The 18,294-nt window shown below is 45.8% G+C and overlaps 1 protein-coding gene across 3 annotated transcripts in view; it reads left to right on the top strand.

The window, feature by feature from the left end:
* LOC112238318 (triple functional domain protein) overlaps window positions 1-17,252 on the top strand; it is a 60,374-nt gene extending 43,122 nt beyond the window's left edge. For all 3 annotated transcript variants that reach the window (XM_042314435.1, XM_042314434.1, XM_042314433.1), the window contains 15 exons: window positions 107-157; window positions 282-359; window positions 573-761; window positions 931-1,111; window positions 1,243-1,569; window positions 1,690-2,267; window positions 3,813-4,060; window positions 4,233-4,368; window positions 4,649-4,676; window positions 4,946-5,108; window positions 13,081-13,202; window positions 13,352-13,430; window positions 13,642-13,842; window positions 13,933-14,071; window positions 14,296-17,252. In XM_042314435.1, coding sequence (XP_042170369.1) covers window positions 107-157; window positions 282-359; window positions 573-761; window positions 931-1,111; window positions 1,243-1,569; window positions 1,690-2,267; window positions 3,813-4,060; window positions 4,233-4,368; window positions 4,649-4,676; window positions 4,946-5,108; window positions 13,081-13,202; window positions 13,352-13,430; window positions 13,642-13,842; window positions 13,933-14,071; window positions 14,296-14,862 — 3,087 coding nt within the window. In that variant the 3' untranslated portion in view covers window positions 14,863-17,252. The remainder of the gene's footprint in view (window positions 1-106; window positions 158-281; window positions 360-572; window positions 762-930; window positions 1,112-1,242; window positions 1,570-1,689; window positions 2,268-3,812; window positions 4,061-4,232; window positions 4,369-4,648; window positions 4,677-4,945; window positions 5,109-13,080; window positions 13,203-13,351; window positions 13,431-13,641; window positions 13,843-13,932; window positions 14,072-14,295) is intronic.
* The last annotated feature ends 1,042 nt before the right edge of the window (window positions 17,253-18,294 follow it).

Genomic DNA, 18,294 nt, shown 5'->3' with positions numbered 1-18,294 from the left:
GTGCTACCTTACTCTAACATGTTGTCTTATCATTGGGTAATCATTATGTTTCGCACAAGTCACAGTTTTGTAATATCCAATTAACTTTGTCTCGTTTTGTTTGTAGGACTTCCTCAAATTCTCTAAAAGGGCAGGGTTGGATTCAGTTGAGTTGGAGGTGAGGAGGAGAGGAACGGACTTTTCTCTAATGTTTTCATTTTAAAAAATCTATATTTTTAGACTATATTGTATTTCCTTAACTGTGTTTGTTTTGACCCATTCAATGTGTGTGTTCCCTTCAGAAAGGAGTGGAGATCATGTGCATCGTACCAAAGAGATGCAACGATATGATGAACGTGGGGCGGCTCCAAGGATTTGACGTAAGACAACCCTGACAGAAAATAGATATTTACATTTAAAAACGGATCAATTGATTGTCAGATCAATTGACCGAACTAATTGATCAACTCGTCTGATTTTCTTTCCTCCTTCCTGGATCTGCCTTCTTACCTCTTCCTTTATTCTTCTCTTTCAACGTTTTTCTCCTCACTTTTTTTCCATGATCTTCTTTCTTTTCTTTCCTCCCCCTTTAGGGTAAGATTGTGGCCCAAGGTCGTCTGCTGCTTCAGGATACCTTCATGGTATCAGACCCCGAGGAGGGAGTAGGAAGGATGAGGGAGAGAAGGGTCTTCCTCTTCGAACAGGTCGTCATCTTCAGTGAACCACTGGACAAGAAGAGAGGTTTCTCCATGCCTGGCTTCCTATATAAGAAGAGCATCAAGGTATCGTCTCTACATTGTATGATGGAAATGTGTATAAACTTCCTAAACACCAAGACAACTCTAAATGAATTTTGAATGCATCAAAAGACAATGTAAGTTTGGAAGCTCTGTATTCATTCACTCGTTAATTTTTGAATAAAGGTGAAACTCTCTCTCCCCCTCCCTCCAGGTCAGTTGTCTCGGGTTGAAGGACAGTGTGGACGGTGACCCCTGTAAGTTTGTGTTGACGTCTCGGGTGACCAATAGCAGCATAGAGTCCTTTGTCCTCCACTCCTCCCACCTGGGTGTCCGGCAGGTCTGGACCCTTCAGATCAGCCAGATACTGGAGAGCCAACGCAACTTCCTCAATGGTACACACACACTTTTAGCTGAGCTTTTTCAACAGTACACGATTTTGGAATGTTGTGATGTTACCAAAATAAGGTTAATATATTTTTTTTAATCTCTCTCCCTCACTTTCTCACTCTCTCTCTCTCTCCAGCTCTGACCTCCCCTACAGAGTACCAGAGGAACCATGTAGGGGCTAGCGACGGACCATGTCTACCCAGCGGCGGAGCTCCGTCAGTGGGGAGCGTCATGCCCAGTTTGGCCCCTGTTGGAGCTCTACAGGGTGTGCATCTATCTGGGCCGCTCGGTGGAAGTGGGCCCCTCGCTGTTGGTAGTCCCCTTGTTGGAGGTGCTCCCCAGGGTGGAGCTGGCTCATCCAGGAGGCCCTCCAGGATCCCCCAGCCCTCCCGCCTGCCCCAGCCCTTACGACACCCACACAACCCTGGGGCCACAGACTCAGATGGCCCCAACAAGATGTCAGGTAGGCTGAGGCTCTCCCAGTATTACAGAGGGAGTGTGTGTCTGTGTGTGTGTGTGTGTTGAAATTCCTTGGTTAAGACATTTCCCTCCCTCTACTCAGTGTTGCTCACTTCTGATTCAGGTTCCTCCCCTCGTCTCCCCCCTCCTCCCTCGCTCCCTCCCTCTGTCCCAGTGGACCCGCAGGACCTGGCTCCAGCAGGGGGGGTGAGGGAGACCAGGGAGGCCCAACATGGGGTGAGGGTCCAGGGGGGAAGCCCCCAGGGCAAGCGCCCCATCTTGGCCTCAAACGACCAGCCCCATTCTGTCTCCCCTATCCCCCGGGCCAGTGTGGCCCCCCTCCCTGTACCTGTGGCTCTCTCTACCCCCACCAAGCCTCGACCGGGCACCATCTCCCCCATGGCCTCCCCATGGCCACCCCAGCCTTCGGGAAGGATGCGCTCCCCCCCCCCCAGCCCTGACCTGAAGTCTGGTTCCTTCTGGAGCTCCATGCCTGGTTCTCCAGCCAGCCGGCCTGGCTCCTTCACCTTCCCAGGGGAGGCAGTGGATACCCTGGGGAGGCAGAATCAAAACACGGGCCAGATCTCATCTCAGTCAGGGACCGGGTCCCACAGACACTCCACCCACAGCAAGGAGGCGGACCGCATGAGTACGTGCTCATCGACCAGTGAGCAGTCCATCCAGTCCACCCAGAGCAATGGGGTAAGAGATGTACCCGCTGCCCAGGCTTCAGGGCGGCCTAGTTCTGCTAATGCTCCTGGTTGACTAACCCAGCACCCACGAGAGACGTGTCCTGTCCTGTCTTCCTGTGACCTGCTGCATCCCACTGGAGCTGGCTCTGCTACAACATGTTCTACTACTATTTTACAACTAGTAGTACTTCACTACTACAACAACTACTACTAATTGTTGTACTCCTGCGCACTTCTTGTATGTCTCCAAAGAATCGACAAGCCTTATTAGACTATTCTTCAACGCACAGCTCTAACCAAGCTTTAACTGCACTTCAAGTAGTACTCTACCGCTACTGTTACTACACTATTAGTAGTACTTTACTACTACTATTATACTATTAGTAGTACTCTACCGCTACTACTACTACACTATTAGTGGTACTTTACTACTACTACTACTACTACACTATTAGTAGTACTTTACTACTACTACTACACTATTAGTAGTACTCTACTACTAATACTACTACTACTATACTATTAGTAGTACTCTAATACTACTACTACCCTGCTAATAGTTGACTCTACTACTACTACTCTGCTACTAGTAGTACTCTACTACTACTACTACTCTGCTACTAGTAGTACTATACTACTAGTACTCTGCTACTAGTGGCACACTACTACTACGAACCGCATGTATGTCTAACAACTCTACTTAATTATCCTGAAGACTTTCTACAATTGTTTTTGCTAACGAGGCTTTTATAAAGCTTCAAGCTTTAACAACGACTCTCATTTCTGCTATTTTTAACTCTTGACAAAGCTTCTGTCAGCTTGATTACTTCTCTCTAACTCTTCTCGTCGGAGCGAAAGAGCAAAGACGACTGAAACTGAAAGTCATCCGTCCCTTAACACCTGAGTGTGTACCTCTCTTCCTCTTCACTCTACCTGATTAACTTGTTCTCTGAAGAATGTGGTGCCAATCCCTTTTCCGACTCTCTTTCTTTGTCTCTCGGAGGTGTATGAACCTTTCTGGAGGCAGTGTGTGAAACTAGAAAATGGATGGTTAACAACAACACTCACATGACTGAACGATTGATTGTAGAAAGTGCTTTAATCAAATAGTACCTCTCTTTTTCCTCGTTCCTCTACCTAAACAGCGGAGTGTGTGAGGTGTGTTTGTGTGTGGGCAATGCCATGGTAAGAGTGATGCTGAGATTTTTCCCTTTAAAATGTATGTCAAACCAAAACCAATGATTGCAAAGCTAAACAAACCATACAACTCTATGCAAGAGGACTACTTTGAACTATTTCCAATGACATTTTTACAAAACACATTAACTTGAAGAACAGTGCAGATGCAACGTTTTTTCTCTCATTTTTCAGCATCACTCTGTTACCATGGATTTGCCCGTGTGTTGTTTGGGATGTCATGATTGAATCAGTGTGTTTGTCCTGTTACTAATGAGGTGCATGGAATCGTGGAGGACTGACTTGTGTGTGGGAGGGATTTTCTTGCAAGTTATTCAATATACTTACAAACCTTCCATAATTCCCCCCATCTCCACAGAGTGAAAGCAGCAGCAGCAGTAGTATGTCGACCATGTTGGTGACCCAGGACTACGTGGCCCTGAAGGAAGATGAGATCAGTGTGTCCCAGGGAGAGGTGGTCCAGATCCTGGCCTCGAACCAACAGAACATGTTCCTAGTGTTCCGGGCCGCTACCGAACAGGGCCCTGCTGCCGAGGGCTGGATCCCCGGTTTCGTTCTTGGACACACCTCCGCCATCATCCCCGACTGCCCAGACGGAACCATCAAGTAAGAGACTATGGCAAATGTACAGTATACGGGGAAAGATTTTAGTGTGACACCACAAGATATTGTTAGCCTAAAACTACGGATTGTGTGATATAATGAGATATGTAATTGATTAGTGTTATATCATACTGTATATCATATACCTTTCAACAGACCCTATTTGTGTAAACAGGAAGTCCTCATCCTGGCACACCACCCTGCGCATCCGCAAGAAGTCTGAGAGGAAAGAGGAGGGAAAGAAAGAGGGCAAGCTGGAAAACGGTTACAGGAAGTCTAGAGATGGGCTATCCAATAAGGTTTCTGTAAAGGTAAGTTATTATCAATCCTTTTGTCCAATCATTATTGACCACTAGCCCCTACCCGTAATGCCTAGGTGCATGTGTGGAAGTGAGAGGGTCGGCTAGGCTAAGTGGAATTTCACCATGTTGCTTACACCTATCAGAGAGCTAAGTGGTGCCAATGTTACTGCATTGCTAGTAAACAACCAATGGGAACCAGCAATGCCCCCTCCCCCTCCAATCATTTCAGATCTACGCAAAGTGTTCTTCTTTGACATCTGACATCCTGTTTTCTGTCTTGTTTTTTCAGCTTCTAAACCCCAACTACATCTATGATGGTAAGTCCTCTATTGTCTGTTAATGTCTAGTCTCAATACAGCAGAATGGATATACAGATATTCAGCAGTGTATTGACTGTGTCCAAGACACTTAGGAACAATAAAGTTAATTGTACTGTACCAAATAATAATCAAAGAACGAGGAAAAATCACCACTAACAATCTACAGATGCTGAGCAGAAAATGATGTAAATACATGATATGCTCTCACTATGACACATTCCCTAGCCCTCTCAGCTGCTCAGTGATGATGTCATTTGACCCTTTAGTCTCACCGGAGTTCCTGGTCCCCCTGGGTGAAGTGACGTGTGACAACGGGGAGAGTGTGACTCTGAGGTGTAAGGTGTGTGGCCGACCCAAAGCTACTGTCACCTGGAGGGGACCTGACCAGACCATCCTGAACAACAACGGACACCACAGCATCGCCTACAGGTGGAGAGAGAGGGGGAGAGAGACACATACACAGAGGCACACGTACTGTACATACACTCGGCTACAGGTACACACACACAGGGGAACACATACTGTACATACACTCGGCTACAGGTACACACACACAGGGGAACACATACTGTACATACACTCGGCTACAGGTACACACACACGGAACACATACTGTACATAAACTCGGCTACAGGTACACACACACAGGGGAACACATACTGTACATAAACTTGGCTACAGGTACACACACACAGGGGAACACATACTGTACATAAACTTGGCTACAGGTACACACACACAGGGGAACACATACTGTACATAAACAGGTACACACACACAGGGGAACACATACTGTACATACACTCGGCTACAGGTACACACACACAGGGGAACACATACTGCACATACACTCGGCTACAGGTACACACACACAGGGGAACACATACTGTACATAAACTCGGCTACAGGTACACACACACAGGGGAACACATACTGTACATAAACTTGGCTACAGGTACACACACACAGGGGAACACATACTGTACATAAACTCGGCTACAGGTACACACACACAGGGGAACACATACTGTACATACACTCGGCTACAGGTACACACACACAGGGGAACACATACTGCACATACACTCGGCTACAGGTACACACACACAGGGGAACACATACTGTACATACACTCGGCTACAGGTACACACACACAGGGGAACACATACTGCACATACACTCGGCTACAGGTACACACACACAGGGGAACACATACTGTACATAAACTCGGCTACAGGTACACACACACAGGGGAACACATACTGCACATACACTCGGCTACAGGTACACACACACAGGGGAACACATACTGCACATACACTCGGCTACAGGTACACACACACAGGGGAACACATACTGCACATACACTCGGCTACAGGTACACACACACAGGGGAACACATACTGCACATACACTCGGCTACAGGTACACACACACAGGGGAACACATACTGTACATACACTCGGCTACAGGTACACACACACAGGGGAACACATACTGTACATACACGGCATTGGCTACAGATGCAGAGAGGGAGAGAGAGAGAGACACATACACACAAAGCACACATATACACACACACAGCACCAGCTACAGGTACACAAACACACACACACGTGTGATAGTGAAACCATAAGCTCTATTCATTTGTCTCTTCTTGTTGTGGGTTAAATACCTGGGATCACATTCACACTGTACTGGAAGTCACTTTGGATAAAATGACCCTCTAAGTGGCATACGGTGCCTTCAGAACGTTTTCATACCCCTTGACTTATTCCACATTTGTTACAGTTGTTACAGCCTGAATTCAAAATGGATTAAATATATTTTGGTTCTCACCCATTTACACACAATACCCCATAATGACACATTATCCCATACAGTGAAAACATGTTTTTAGAAATGTTTGCAAATTTACATAAGTATTCACATCCCCTAAACCAACACTTTGTAGAAGCACCTTTTGTCAGCGATCACAGCTGTCTTTCTGGGTAAGTCTTTCAGTGCTTTGCACACCAGGGGCCTCATTTATCAACCGCGCATAGACACAAATCTGTGCATACAGTATACGATGCATGGGATCATTTCAACGCAAAGTGTGAGGTTTATCAATATGACCGTTTACTTGAGAGTGTGCATGCATTCGTAGGCACAGTGCCAAGTGGTGGAATAAGGAAAATATGTTGAAATTATGAGTAATAATTCAATCATTTTTCAACGTAATTATATTTCTATTGTGCAATTCATGTAACAGATCTTGACATGCTATATATAATTTGACCACATCAGTGCATTTGTTATGATAATAATCCATATAAAGTCCAGTAATTAGTTCAGTTAGAGGCGCGTGTTAAAGTGAAACCATTGTTGAAATACTATAAAAGACTGAGATAATGGTAAGTCGAATGAGAAATGTCTGATCTTACTCTGTTAGAAGATTTACAGAATCTTTTTTGTTGTTGCAGAGAGTACAGATTGGCTCATCAGATATCATTTCATAAAACCAATCGTGTTTTTGGAGTATTTAAGGCCTACTTTAGAAAGGGAAACATGCCATTCCAGTGCACATCAAAGTGCTATCCATCCTCTGGTTTTTGGCAATGGGCACATTTCAGTGGGAGCTTGCCGATCGTCAGCTCGCATCATGAGCCGTTTGGGAGTCAATCATCAGCTAAGTGAAGTGTAACATACACTTTCCATACACCATCGCACAACAGATTGAAATCAAGAGGGGTTTCTTTGCCATCAATGGGTTCACAAATAACAACGGATCAATAGACGGCACCCCCATCGCCATGAAAGCACCATCCCAAAATGAGTTCAACTATGTGAACAGAGAAGGCTTCCACTCTTAATGTTCAGGTGAAAAAATGCTTCTGAATGTGGTGGCCAGGTGGAAGGCACGACTCGTTCATTCTGCAGAACAGCAATGGTGGCCTCTACGCTGTTGAGGATGGATGGCTTACTGGTGAGTGGTGCCTACTCATTTGAAGTAAGTTTGCTGTTGCTAAAGCAACTTGAATGGTCGAAATGGTCCTCTCTTTGTAGATACGGTTTTATTTTTACTGGTCAAACCACAACTGAACCAAATATAACCTTTTGGTTGTACTCAATCTCTGACACTAATCTCTGACACTTTTGACCATGTATGGTTAATTAAGAGCATTTCAAAATGCAAATAGCCAAGGTCGTGAGAACAACACCAGGGTGAGAACAACACCGTCATAGGATGCCACCTTTCCAACAAGTCACTTCAGCAAATTTCTGCCCTGCTAGAGCTGTCCCGGTCAACTGTAAGTGCTGTTATTGTGAAGTGGAAATGTCTAGGAGCATCAACGGCTCAGCCACGAAGTGGTAGGCCACACAAGCACACAGAACGAGACTGCCGAGTGCAGAAGCGTGTGGTCCGTAAAAATCGTCTGTCCTTGGTTGCAACACTCACTACCGAGTTCCAAACTGCCTCTGGAAGCAACGTCGGCACAATAACTGTTCGTTGGGAGCTTCATGAAATGGGTTTCCATGGCCGAGCAGCCACACACAAGCCTAAGATCACCATGCGCAATGCCAAGCGTCGGCTGGAGTGGTGTAAAGCTCAGCGCCATTGGACTTTGGAGCAGTGGAAATGTGTTCTCTGGAGTGATGAATCACACTTCACCATCATCTGGCAGTCCGTCAGACTAACCTGGATTTGGCGGATGCCAGGAGAACGCTACCTGCCCCAATGCATAGTGCCAACTGTAAAGTTTGGTGGATGAAGAATAATGGTCTGAGGCTGTTTTTCATGGTTCCAGTTAGGCCGGAAGCACACAATGACATTCTAGACGATTCTGTGCTTCCAACTTCGTGTGAACAGTTTGGGGAAGGCCCTTTCCTGTTTCAGCATGACAACGCCCCTGTGCACAAAGCGAGGTCCATACAGAAATTATTCGTTGAGATTGGTTTGGAAGAATTTGACTGGCCTGCACATCTAGTGGAAAGCATTCCCAGAAGAATGGAGGCTGTTATAGCGGGGGGAACCAACTCCATGTTCGACGAGCATGTATCCACATACTGGCCATGAAGTGTATTTTCAAATAGTTTCTACACAATATTGATATTGACCTGACAGATAATTGTATGCATGGGGTTAAGAGAAGAGTTAGTCATGCTAAACTGTAACGGGATTCTTCCTGGGAAGGAGAGGCGGGACCAAAATGCAGCCTGGTTATAATTCAAATCAAATCAAATTTTATTTGTCACATACACATGGTTAGCAGATGTTAATGCGAGTGTAGCGAAATGCTTGTGCTTCTAGTTCCGACAATGCAGTAATAACGAGCAAGTAATCTAACTAACAATTCCAAAAAAACTACTGTCTTATACACAGTGTAAGGGGATAAAGAATATATACATAAGGATATATGAATGAGTGATGGTACAGAGCAGCATAGGCAAGATACAGTAGATGATATCGAGTACAGTATATACATATGAGATAAGTATGTAAACCAAGTGGCATAGTTAAAGTGGCTAGTGATACGTGTATTACATAAGGATGCAGTCGATGATATAGAGTACAGTATCAACGTATGCATATGAGATGAACAATGTAGGGTAAGTAACATTATATAAGGTAGCATTGTTTAAAGTGGCTAGTGATATATTTACATCATTTCCCATCAATTCCCATGATTAAAGTGGCTGGAGTAGAGTCAGTGTCATTGACAGTGTGTTGGCAGTAGCCACTCAATGTTAGTGGTGGCTGTTTAACAGTCTGATGGCCTTGAGATAGAAGCTGTTTTTCAGTCTCTCAGTCCCAGCTTTGATGCACCTGTACTGACCTCGCCTTCTGGATGACAGCGGGGTGAACAGGCAGTGGCTCGGGTGGTTGATGTCCTTGATGATCTTTATGGCCTTCCTGTAGCATCGGGTGGTGTAGGTGTCCTGGAGGGCAGGTAGTTTGCCCCCGGTGATGCGTTGTGCAGACCTCACTACCCTCTGGAGAGCCTTACGGTTGAGGGCGGTGCAGTTGCCATACCAGGCGGTGATACAGCCCGCCAGGATGCTCTCGATTGTGCATCTGTAGAAGTTTGTGAGTGCTTTTGGTGACAAGCCGAATTTCTTCAGCCTCCTGAGGTTGAAGAGGCGCTGCTGCGCCTTCCTCACGATGCTGTCTGTGTGAGTGGACCAATTCAGTTTGTCTGTGATGTGTATGCCGAGGAACTTAAAACTTGCTACCCTCTCCACTACTGTTCCATCGATGTGGATGGGGGGTGTTCCCTCTGCTGTTTCCTGAAGTCCACAATCATCTCCTTAGTTTTGTTGACGTTGAGTGTGAGGTTATTTTCCTGACACCACACTCCGAGGGCCCTCACCTCCTCCCTGTAGGCCGTCTCGTCGTTGTTGGTAATCAAGCCTACCACTGTTGTGTCGTCCGCAAACTTGATGATTGAGTTGGAGGCGTGCATGGCCACGCAGTCGTGGGTGAACAGGGAGAACAGGAGAGGGCTCAGAACGCACCCTTGTGGGGCCCCAGTGTTGAGGATCAGCGGGGAGGAGATGTTGTTGCCTACCCTCACCACCTGGGGGCGGCCCGTCAGGAAGTCCAGTACCCAGTTGCACAGGGCGGGGTCGAGACCCAGGGTCTCGAGCTTGATGACGAGCTTGGAGGGTACTATGGTGTTGAATGCCGAGCTGTAGTCGATGAACAGCATTCTCACATAGGTATTCCTCTTGTCCAGATGGGTTAGGGCAGTGTGCAGTGTGGTTGAGATTGCATCGTCTGTGGACCTATTTGGGCGGTAAGCAAATTGGAGTGGGTCAAGGGTGTCAGGTAGGGTGGAGGTGATATGGTCCTTGACTAGTCTCTCAAAGCACTTCATGATGACGGATGTGAGTGCTACGGGGCGGTAGTCGTTTAGCTCAGTTACCTTAGCTTTCTTGGGAACAGGAACAATGGTGGCCCTCTTGAAGCATGTGGGAACAGCAGACTGGTATAGGGATTGATTGAATATGTCCGTAAACACACCGGCCAGCTGGTCTGCGCATGCTCTGAGGGCGAGGCTGGGGATGCCGTCTGGGCCTGCAGCCTTGCGAGGGTTAACACGTTTAAATGTCTTACTCACTTCGGCTGCAGTGAAGGAGAGACCGCATGTTTCCGTTGCAGGCCATGTCAGTGGCACTGTATTGTCCTCAAAGCGGGCAAAAAAGTTATTTAGTCTGCCTGGGAGCAAGACATCCTGGTCCGTGACTGGGCTGGGTTTCTTCCTGTAGTCCGTGATTGACTGTAGACCCTGCCTCATGCCTCTTGTGTCTGAGCCGTTGAATTGAGATTCTGCTTTGTCTCTGTACTGGCGCTTAGCTTGTTTGATAGCCTTGCGGAGGGAATAGCTGCACTGTTTGTATTCAGTCATGTTACCAGACACCTTGCCCTGATTAAAAGCAGTGGTTCGTGCCTTCAGTTTCACACGAATGCTGCCATCAATCCACGGTTTCTGGTTAGGGAATGTTTTAATAGTTGCTATGGGAACGACATCTTCAACGCACGTTCTAATGAACTCGCACACCGAATCAGCGTATTCGTCAATGTTGCTGTCTGACGCAATACGAAACATCTCCCAGTCCACGTGATGGAAGCAGTCTTGGAGTGTGGAGTCAGCTTGGTCGGACCAGCGTTGGACAGACCTCAGCGTGGGAGCTTCTTGTTTTAGTTTCTGTCTGTAGGCAGGGATCAACAAAATGGAGTCGTGGTCAGCTTTTCCGAAAGGGGGGCGGGGCAGGGCCTTATATGCGTCGCGGAAGTTAGAGTAACAATGATCCAGGGTCTTTCCACCCCTGGTTGCGCAATCGATATGCTGATAAAATTTAGGGAGTCTTGTTTTCAGATTAGCCTTGTTAAAATCCCCAGCTACAATGAATGCAGCCTCCGGATAAATCGTTTCCAGTTTGCAGAGAGTTAAATAAAGTTCGTTCAGAGCCATCGATGTGTCTGCTTGGGGGGGGATATATACGGCTGTGATTATAATCGAAGAGAATTCTCTTGGTAGATAATGCGGTCTACATTTGATTGTGAGGAATTATAAATCAGGTGAACAGAAGGATTTGAGTTCCTGTATGTTTCTTTCATCACACCATGTCACGTTGGTCATAAGGCATACGCCCCCGCCCCTCTTCTTACCAGAAAGATGTTTGTTTCTGTCGGCGCGATGCGTGGAGAAACCCGCTGGCTGCACCACTTCGGATTGCGTCTCTCCAGTTAGCCATGTTTCCGTGAAGCAAAGAACGTTACAGTCTCTGATGTCCCTCTGGAATGCTACCCTTGCTCGGATTTCATCAACCTTGTTGTCAAGAGACTGGACATTGGCAAGAAGAATGCTAGGGAGTGGTGCACGATGTGCCCGTCTCCGGAGTCTGACCAGAAGACCGCTTCGTTTCCCTCTTTTTCTGAGTCGTTTTTTTTTTTGGTCGCTGCATGTGATCCACTCAGTTACACTGGTTGTAAGGCAGAACACAGGATCCGCATCGCGAAAAACATATTCTTGGTCGTACTGATGGTGAGTTGACGCTGATCTTATATTCAGTAGTTCTTCTCGGCTGTATGTAATGAAACCTAAGATGACCTGGGGTACTAGTGTAAGAAATAACACGTAAAAAAAACAAAAAACTGCATAGTTTCCTAGGAACGCGAAGCGAGGCGGCCATCTCTGTCGGCGCCGGAAGTATATGGTTCTTTAATAATTAAACTATACATGAATAAACTACAAAACAAGAAACGTGAAAAAACCGAAACAGTCCTGTGTGGTACAAACACTGACACAGGAGACAACCACCCACAAAACCCAACACCAAACAGGCTACCTAAATATGGTTCCCAATCAGAGGCAATGACTAACACCTGCCTCTGATTGAGAACCATTTCAGGCCAACCATAGAAATAGCCAAACTAGACACACAACATAGAATGCCCACTCAGATCACACCCTGACCAAACAAAACATAGAAACATACAAAGCAAACTATGGTCAGGGTGTGACATAAACACGATTATTGCACACAGAGTGAGTCCATGCAGTGTATTATGTGACTTGTTTAGTAAATGTTTTAATCCTGAACTTATTTAGGTTTGCCATAACAAAGGGGTTGAGTACTTATTGACTCAAGACATTTCAGCTTTTCATTTTTTATTACTTTGTAAAAAGTTCTAAAAACATAATTCTACTTTGACATTATGCGTTATTACGGGATAGTGACACAACCTCAATTTAAATTCAGGCTGTAACACAACAAAATGTGGAAAAGGTCTAGGGGTGTGACTACTTTCTGAAGGTGTTGTATTATCATATTCAAATAAATGTGTAATGTGACAGTGAAACAGTAAGGTTATTGGCTGTTAAAATAATACGTGTGTGTGTGTGTGTGACAGTGAGACTGGTGAGGCGACCCTGAGGATAGTAGGCGTGTCTTCGGAGGACGACGGTGTATACACCTGCGTTGCCGCTAACGACCTGGGCTCTGTGACATCATCAGCCAGCCTCAGAGTGCTAGGTGAGACACCATACAAACACACACACATTTGCACAAACATATTCCCACAGTACTCTAGTGTAATCCCACACTCCCATGCTTCTGTTTCATTTTCACACAAACTCCTCTCCCTCTTTCCCTGTATTTGACTATTCCCCCTGTCTGTGTAGTTGTGTCCAGTGATGGGGTCAGGGTGAGCTGGAAGGACAACTTTGAGTCCCACTACACTGAGGTGGCAGAGCTGGGCAGGTACATTACACATCTCTCCTCCTATCACTCCTAGCTCTCTCTGTCTGTGTGTGTGTGTGTGTGTGTGTGTGTGTGTGTGTGTGTGTGTGTGTGTGTGTGTGTGTGTGTGTGTGTGTGTGTGTGTGTGTGTGTGTGTGTGTGTGTGTGTGTGTGTGTGTGTGTGTGTGTGTGTGTGTGTGTGTTTACCCTACTGTACTTACTCTCTCCACAGAGGCCGGTTCTCTGTGGTCAAGCGTTGCGAACACAAGTCGACCAAATGCACGGTGGCGGTCAAGCTGGTCAATAAGAAGCTGATGAAAAGAGACCAGGTGACCCAGGAGCTCAGCCTGCTACAGCGACTACAACACACACACCTGGTCACACTGCTGGACACGTACGAGACCCCCAGCAGCTACGCACTGGTCATGGAGATGTGAGTTACACACACAGTAACATTTAACATTCTCACAAATCTGCTGCCATCTAAACCTGGACCCGTGTACGTGCCTCGACCTCTCTGCAGGGTTGATCAGGGTCGTCTCCTAGACTACATTGTGAGCTGGGGGAATCTGACTGAGGAGAAAGTGGCCGGCTACCTACGGAACATCCTAGAAGCTTTACATTACCTACACAACTGTAGGATAGCCCATCTGGACTTAAAGGTACTGTTGTCGTCCTCATCTTCCTCTCTCTCTCTCACTTCTATAGCTCCTATTTATTCTCTCTCCCCTCTCTTTTCTCTCACTCTCTTTCCCCTTCTCTCTTTTCTCTCACTCTTTCCCTTTCTCTCTTTTTTATACCTCCTATTTATACTCTGTCTCCTCCCCCATATCGCTCTCCACCTCCCTCCTTCTCCTTCCTCCTCTTTCTCCCTCTCTTCCTCCAGCCTGAGAACCTGTTGGTGTCCCACACCTCGTCCGGCCAGCCCGTGGTCAAACTGACCGACTTCGGGGACGCCATCCAGCTCAACAGTGCCCACTACGTCCACCCTCTCCTGGGCAGCCCCGAGTTCGCCTCCCCTGAGCTGGTCGTGGGGGAGCCCGCCGCCCTGACCTCTGACCTCTGGAGCCTTGGGGTTGTGACCTACGTCCTCCTGAGCGGGGCATCTCCCTTCCTGGACGAGAGCGTGGAGGAGACGTGTCTGAACATCTGCCGGCTAGACTTCAGCTTCCCCCACCACTACTTCCAGGGCGTCACCCAGGGGGCCCGGGAGTTCGTCTGCCTGCTGCTGAGGGCTGACCCTGCAAGGAGGCCTCCGGCTGGGCTGTGTCTGCAGGAGTCCTGGGTTCAGGGCCAGGCCGGGTTAGCAGACGGCCAGGGTAGGGTGGAGGGGGGGTGTCTGGACACATCTCGCCTGGTGCTGTTCATAGACAGAAGGAAGCACCAGACAGACACCAAGCCCATCGGAGGGTTACAGAGCTTCCTACAGAGCCGGTTACAGCCACGGGCCTGAGCGAGGGTTGGAGAGAGATGCCCCCTCCCACTCCCAACCACCCTAACCCTGGCTGGAAGGAGAGAACGTCCAATTCAGAGGAGGCTGGTGGGAGGAGCTTTCGGAAGACGGGATCATTGTAATGCCTGGAATGGAATCAATTCAATGGTAATAAACACATCAAACACATGGAAATAACATGTTTGACTCGTGTTTCATTGATTCCATTTCAGACATTACAATGATCCCGTCTGTGCCTCCTCTGGTCCAGTCCCAAATGGGGTCCTAGCTTCCCACCCACTAGTTGCTTGTGTAGATCTTAGAGGATTGGATAGGTGGGAGTAATATTATTTCCACCTATCATATCAGAGGACAAGGTGAAGACGGTATAGATATAACCATATTGCTTAGACCTATCCAATCTTTCAGATCTACATTAAGTGACTAGAAGGGTAGGGTCTAGAGATTGATTTGGGACTGGACATCTCAAAGAAAATTAAAGGAAATTCGCTGATCTCATTCTCTTTCAGATATGTTGTGGTTTAAAATAAAACATCCTGTGGTCCTTCAACCAATCAAAACCTGATGCCTGTAGGCGTAGAGGTCCTTAGCCAATCACTTTTCCCAGAGAGAACACACATTGAGTTATCATCCAATCAAAACAAGGGTGACATAATGTCATCGCCAGTCTACTGCTGCTTGCTGGTTTACACTCAAAATGAACTTATTTTTCCTCTATCTTACTGAGAGTCAATCGATCAACAGAAAGCCTCTTGATCGATCTTTATTGTGTAGAGGATTTTATCCCTGAACAAACAAACTGAGCTTTGAGGGGAGATTTGCTAAGGAAGATGGTGTTAGTACACATAGCAACTATCCCTTCCCTCTTGTTGCCAGAGATGGAGAAAGAGAGGTTTTGTTTTTGTGCTTTTACAATATATGACTCAAAGACTGTTGGGACACCCCCTTTATTATAGAACCAATGTATAGAGAGAACATTGTCCACAACTTTTCAAAAATGTATTTGAAAAAAACCAAGAAGATTGAAGAAAATGCTCAGCAGTGGAAAGTCGCTACGCTACTTTAGAGCCTGGAGAGGACTCATCCAATGACTGAGCTCCTCCACTTTATTGAGACAGTTTTATGTCCAATCAGAGGTTTTCGATTGCTGCGCTTACATACTTAATCTAAAAAACCATGACGACGACCATGTTGCAAGTAACTATAGAGATTCTGCTGACTGCTGCATTGTCTTCAAAACAGAAAATTATTTGTTTTTGCTTTTACTTAAACAAAAATTGTGTTGCGCAGATTTAAGATGTTTAAGCCTTACTTTGTAAATAGACTCTAACTGCCTTCTGTCCCTCCCGTTTCAAACTGGCCGCCTGCTTTTGAGGATGTTCTTGGAGGCGAGACTAAAAAATCCTGCAAATGAAATGTAGTGGATTGCCAATTGAGCGACCGAGCCTGAGTGGCAGCAGATATAGCCAATCAGATGGAATGTGAATGAGGAGGAGGAGGAAGACAGAATACTATAAACGCACTCACTGGATGTTATGTTTCCCCCATTCTTATCATGTGCATTGTTGCGGTTTTAACATTTTATGCAACTATTTATGAAGACATCTGTTGTACATGTAATAAATGGAGATAAAAACATGTACTTGGTACTGCAAGCTCCACTGATGGTAGTCCTCTTTATTTGACCTATAACCCTATTGGGGTGTTAACTTATCACCATAGAATTAGAATGAGTAGAACAGCCCTCCCAATTCAGGTCAATGAAGCCATAATGGTTGGACTTGTGGCCATTTTGAATGTCTCCATAAGACATTATAGTTCTATGGTTATCACTTCCTAGGTAACCTAATCTTCTGGTGTCACACTCTACATTACACTTATGGCTAAATCAATGTAGTTGATTTTTGATTTGTTTCTTTTCTACCAGTCTCTCAGAAGAGGCCCAGTGTCCAGTCCCTGCTGTTAGGGAAGTATATTGATTTATCTGTTAGGAACATGCAAAACTGGCTTATTTCTTTCTAGATGAGAGAGAGGGATGCTGTGGGAGAGGTGAAGGGAAAGAGAGAGAGGCCCATTGTCAGATCACCTGTACAGTTCCACACAATGAATGTCCTTTAATTTATTTATTACTCCATTTTTGTGAAGTTGTACAAAGGTTGAAACATGAGAATGTGGATTGGAGGTATTTTTTTCCTGTTTCTTTTTTTGTCCCATCATCCTATTTTATACATATGTATTATGATTTTAAAAGGTTTTATTTCACATGATTTGTTTATTTACTTTTGCATGTATATTTCTTTGTACAGAGACCATGAATGTTTGTGATATGTATGTCAATATTTTCATTCTTTTTTTGCCATCAATTATTTTGAAATTAAACATGGAACATACCCCCTTGTGCTGTCCTCACTAAAGTATTGCTACCATTGAGCGCTTTTTTAGTACAGTAGCATGTACTCTTAAACACTACATCTTCCAATAACCAGGCCAGAGATATCTTTGGTAGATTTAATTAGAAGTGTAAAACTGTAACACAAAACAAGCACAGTATACAAATGGTAAGTACCATGCAGTGCATTCGGAAAGTATTCACACACTTTGACCTTTTCCACATTTTGTTACGTTACAGCCTTATTCTAAAATGGATTAAATCAAAATCAATCTACACTCAATACCCCATAATGACAAAGCAAAAACACGTTTTTAGAAATGTTTGCAAATGTATTAAACATTTAAAACAGAAATACCTCATTTACGTAAGTATTCAGACCCTTTGTTATACGACTTGAAATTGCGTTCCGATGCATCCTGTTTCTACAACTTGATTGGAGTCCACCTGTGGTAAATGCAATTGATTGGACATCATTTGGAAAGGCACACACCTGTGTGTGCACGTCAGAGCAAAAACCAAGCCATGAGGTCAAAGGAATTGTCCGTAGAGCTCCGAGACAGTATTGTGTCGAGGCACAGATCTGGGGAAGTGTACCAAAACATTTCTGCAGCATTGAAGGTCTTGAAGAACACAGTGACCTCCATCATTCTAAAATAGAAGTTTGGAACCACCAAGACTCTTGCTAGAGCTGGCCGCCCAGCCAAACTGGACAATCAGGAGAGAAGGGCCTTGGTCAGGGAGGTGACCAAGAAACCCAATGATCACACTGACAGAGTTCCTCTGTGGAGATGGAATAACCTTCCAGAAGGACAACCATCTCTTCAGCACTCCACCAATCAGGCCTTTATGGTAGAGTGGCCAGACGGAAGCAACCTAAATGACTCTCAGACCATGAGAAACAAGATTCTCTGGTCTGATAAACCATTATTGAACTCTTTGGCCTGAATGCCAAGCGTCACATCTAGAGGAAACCTGGCAGCATTCCTAAGGTGAAACGTGGTGGCAGCAGCATGCTATTGGGATGTTTTTCAGGGGCAGGG

This window comes from Oncorhynchus tshawytscha, unplaced genomic scaffold (assembly GCF_018296145.1).
Source record: "Oncorhynchus tshawytscha isolate Ot180627B unplaced genomic scaffold, Otsh_v2.0 Un_contig_4844_pilon_pilon, whole genome shotgun sequence".
NCBI lineage: Eukaryota > Metazoa > Chordata > Actinopteri > Salmoniformes > Salmonidae > Oncorhynchus > Oncorhynchus tshawytscha.
Note: the sequence above shows the minus strand (reverse complement) of the source record. Positions and strands in the feature narration are given on the sequence as shown.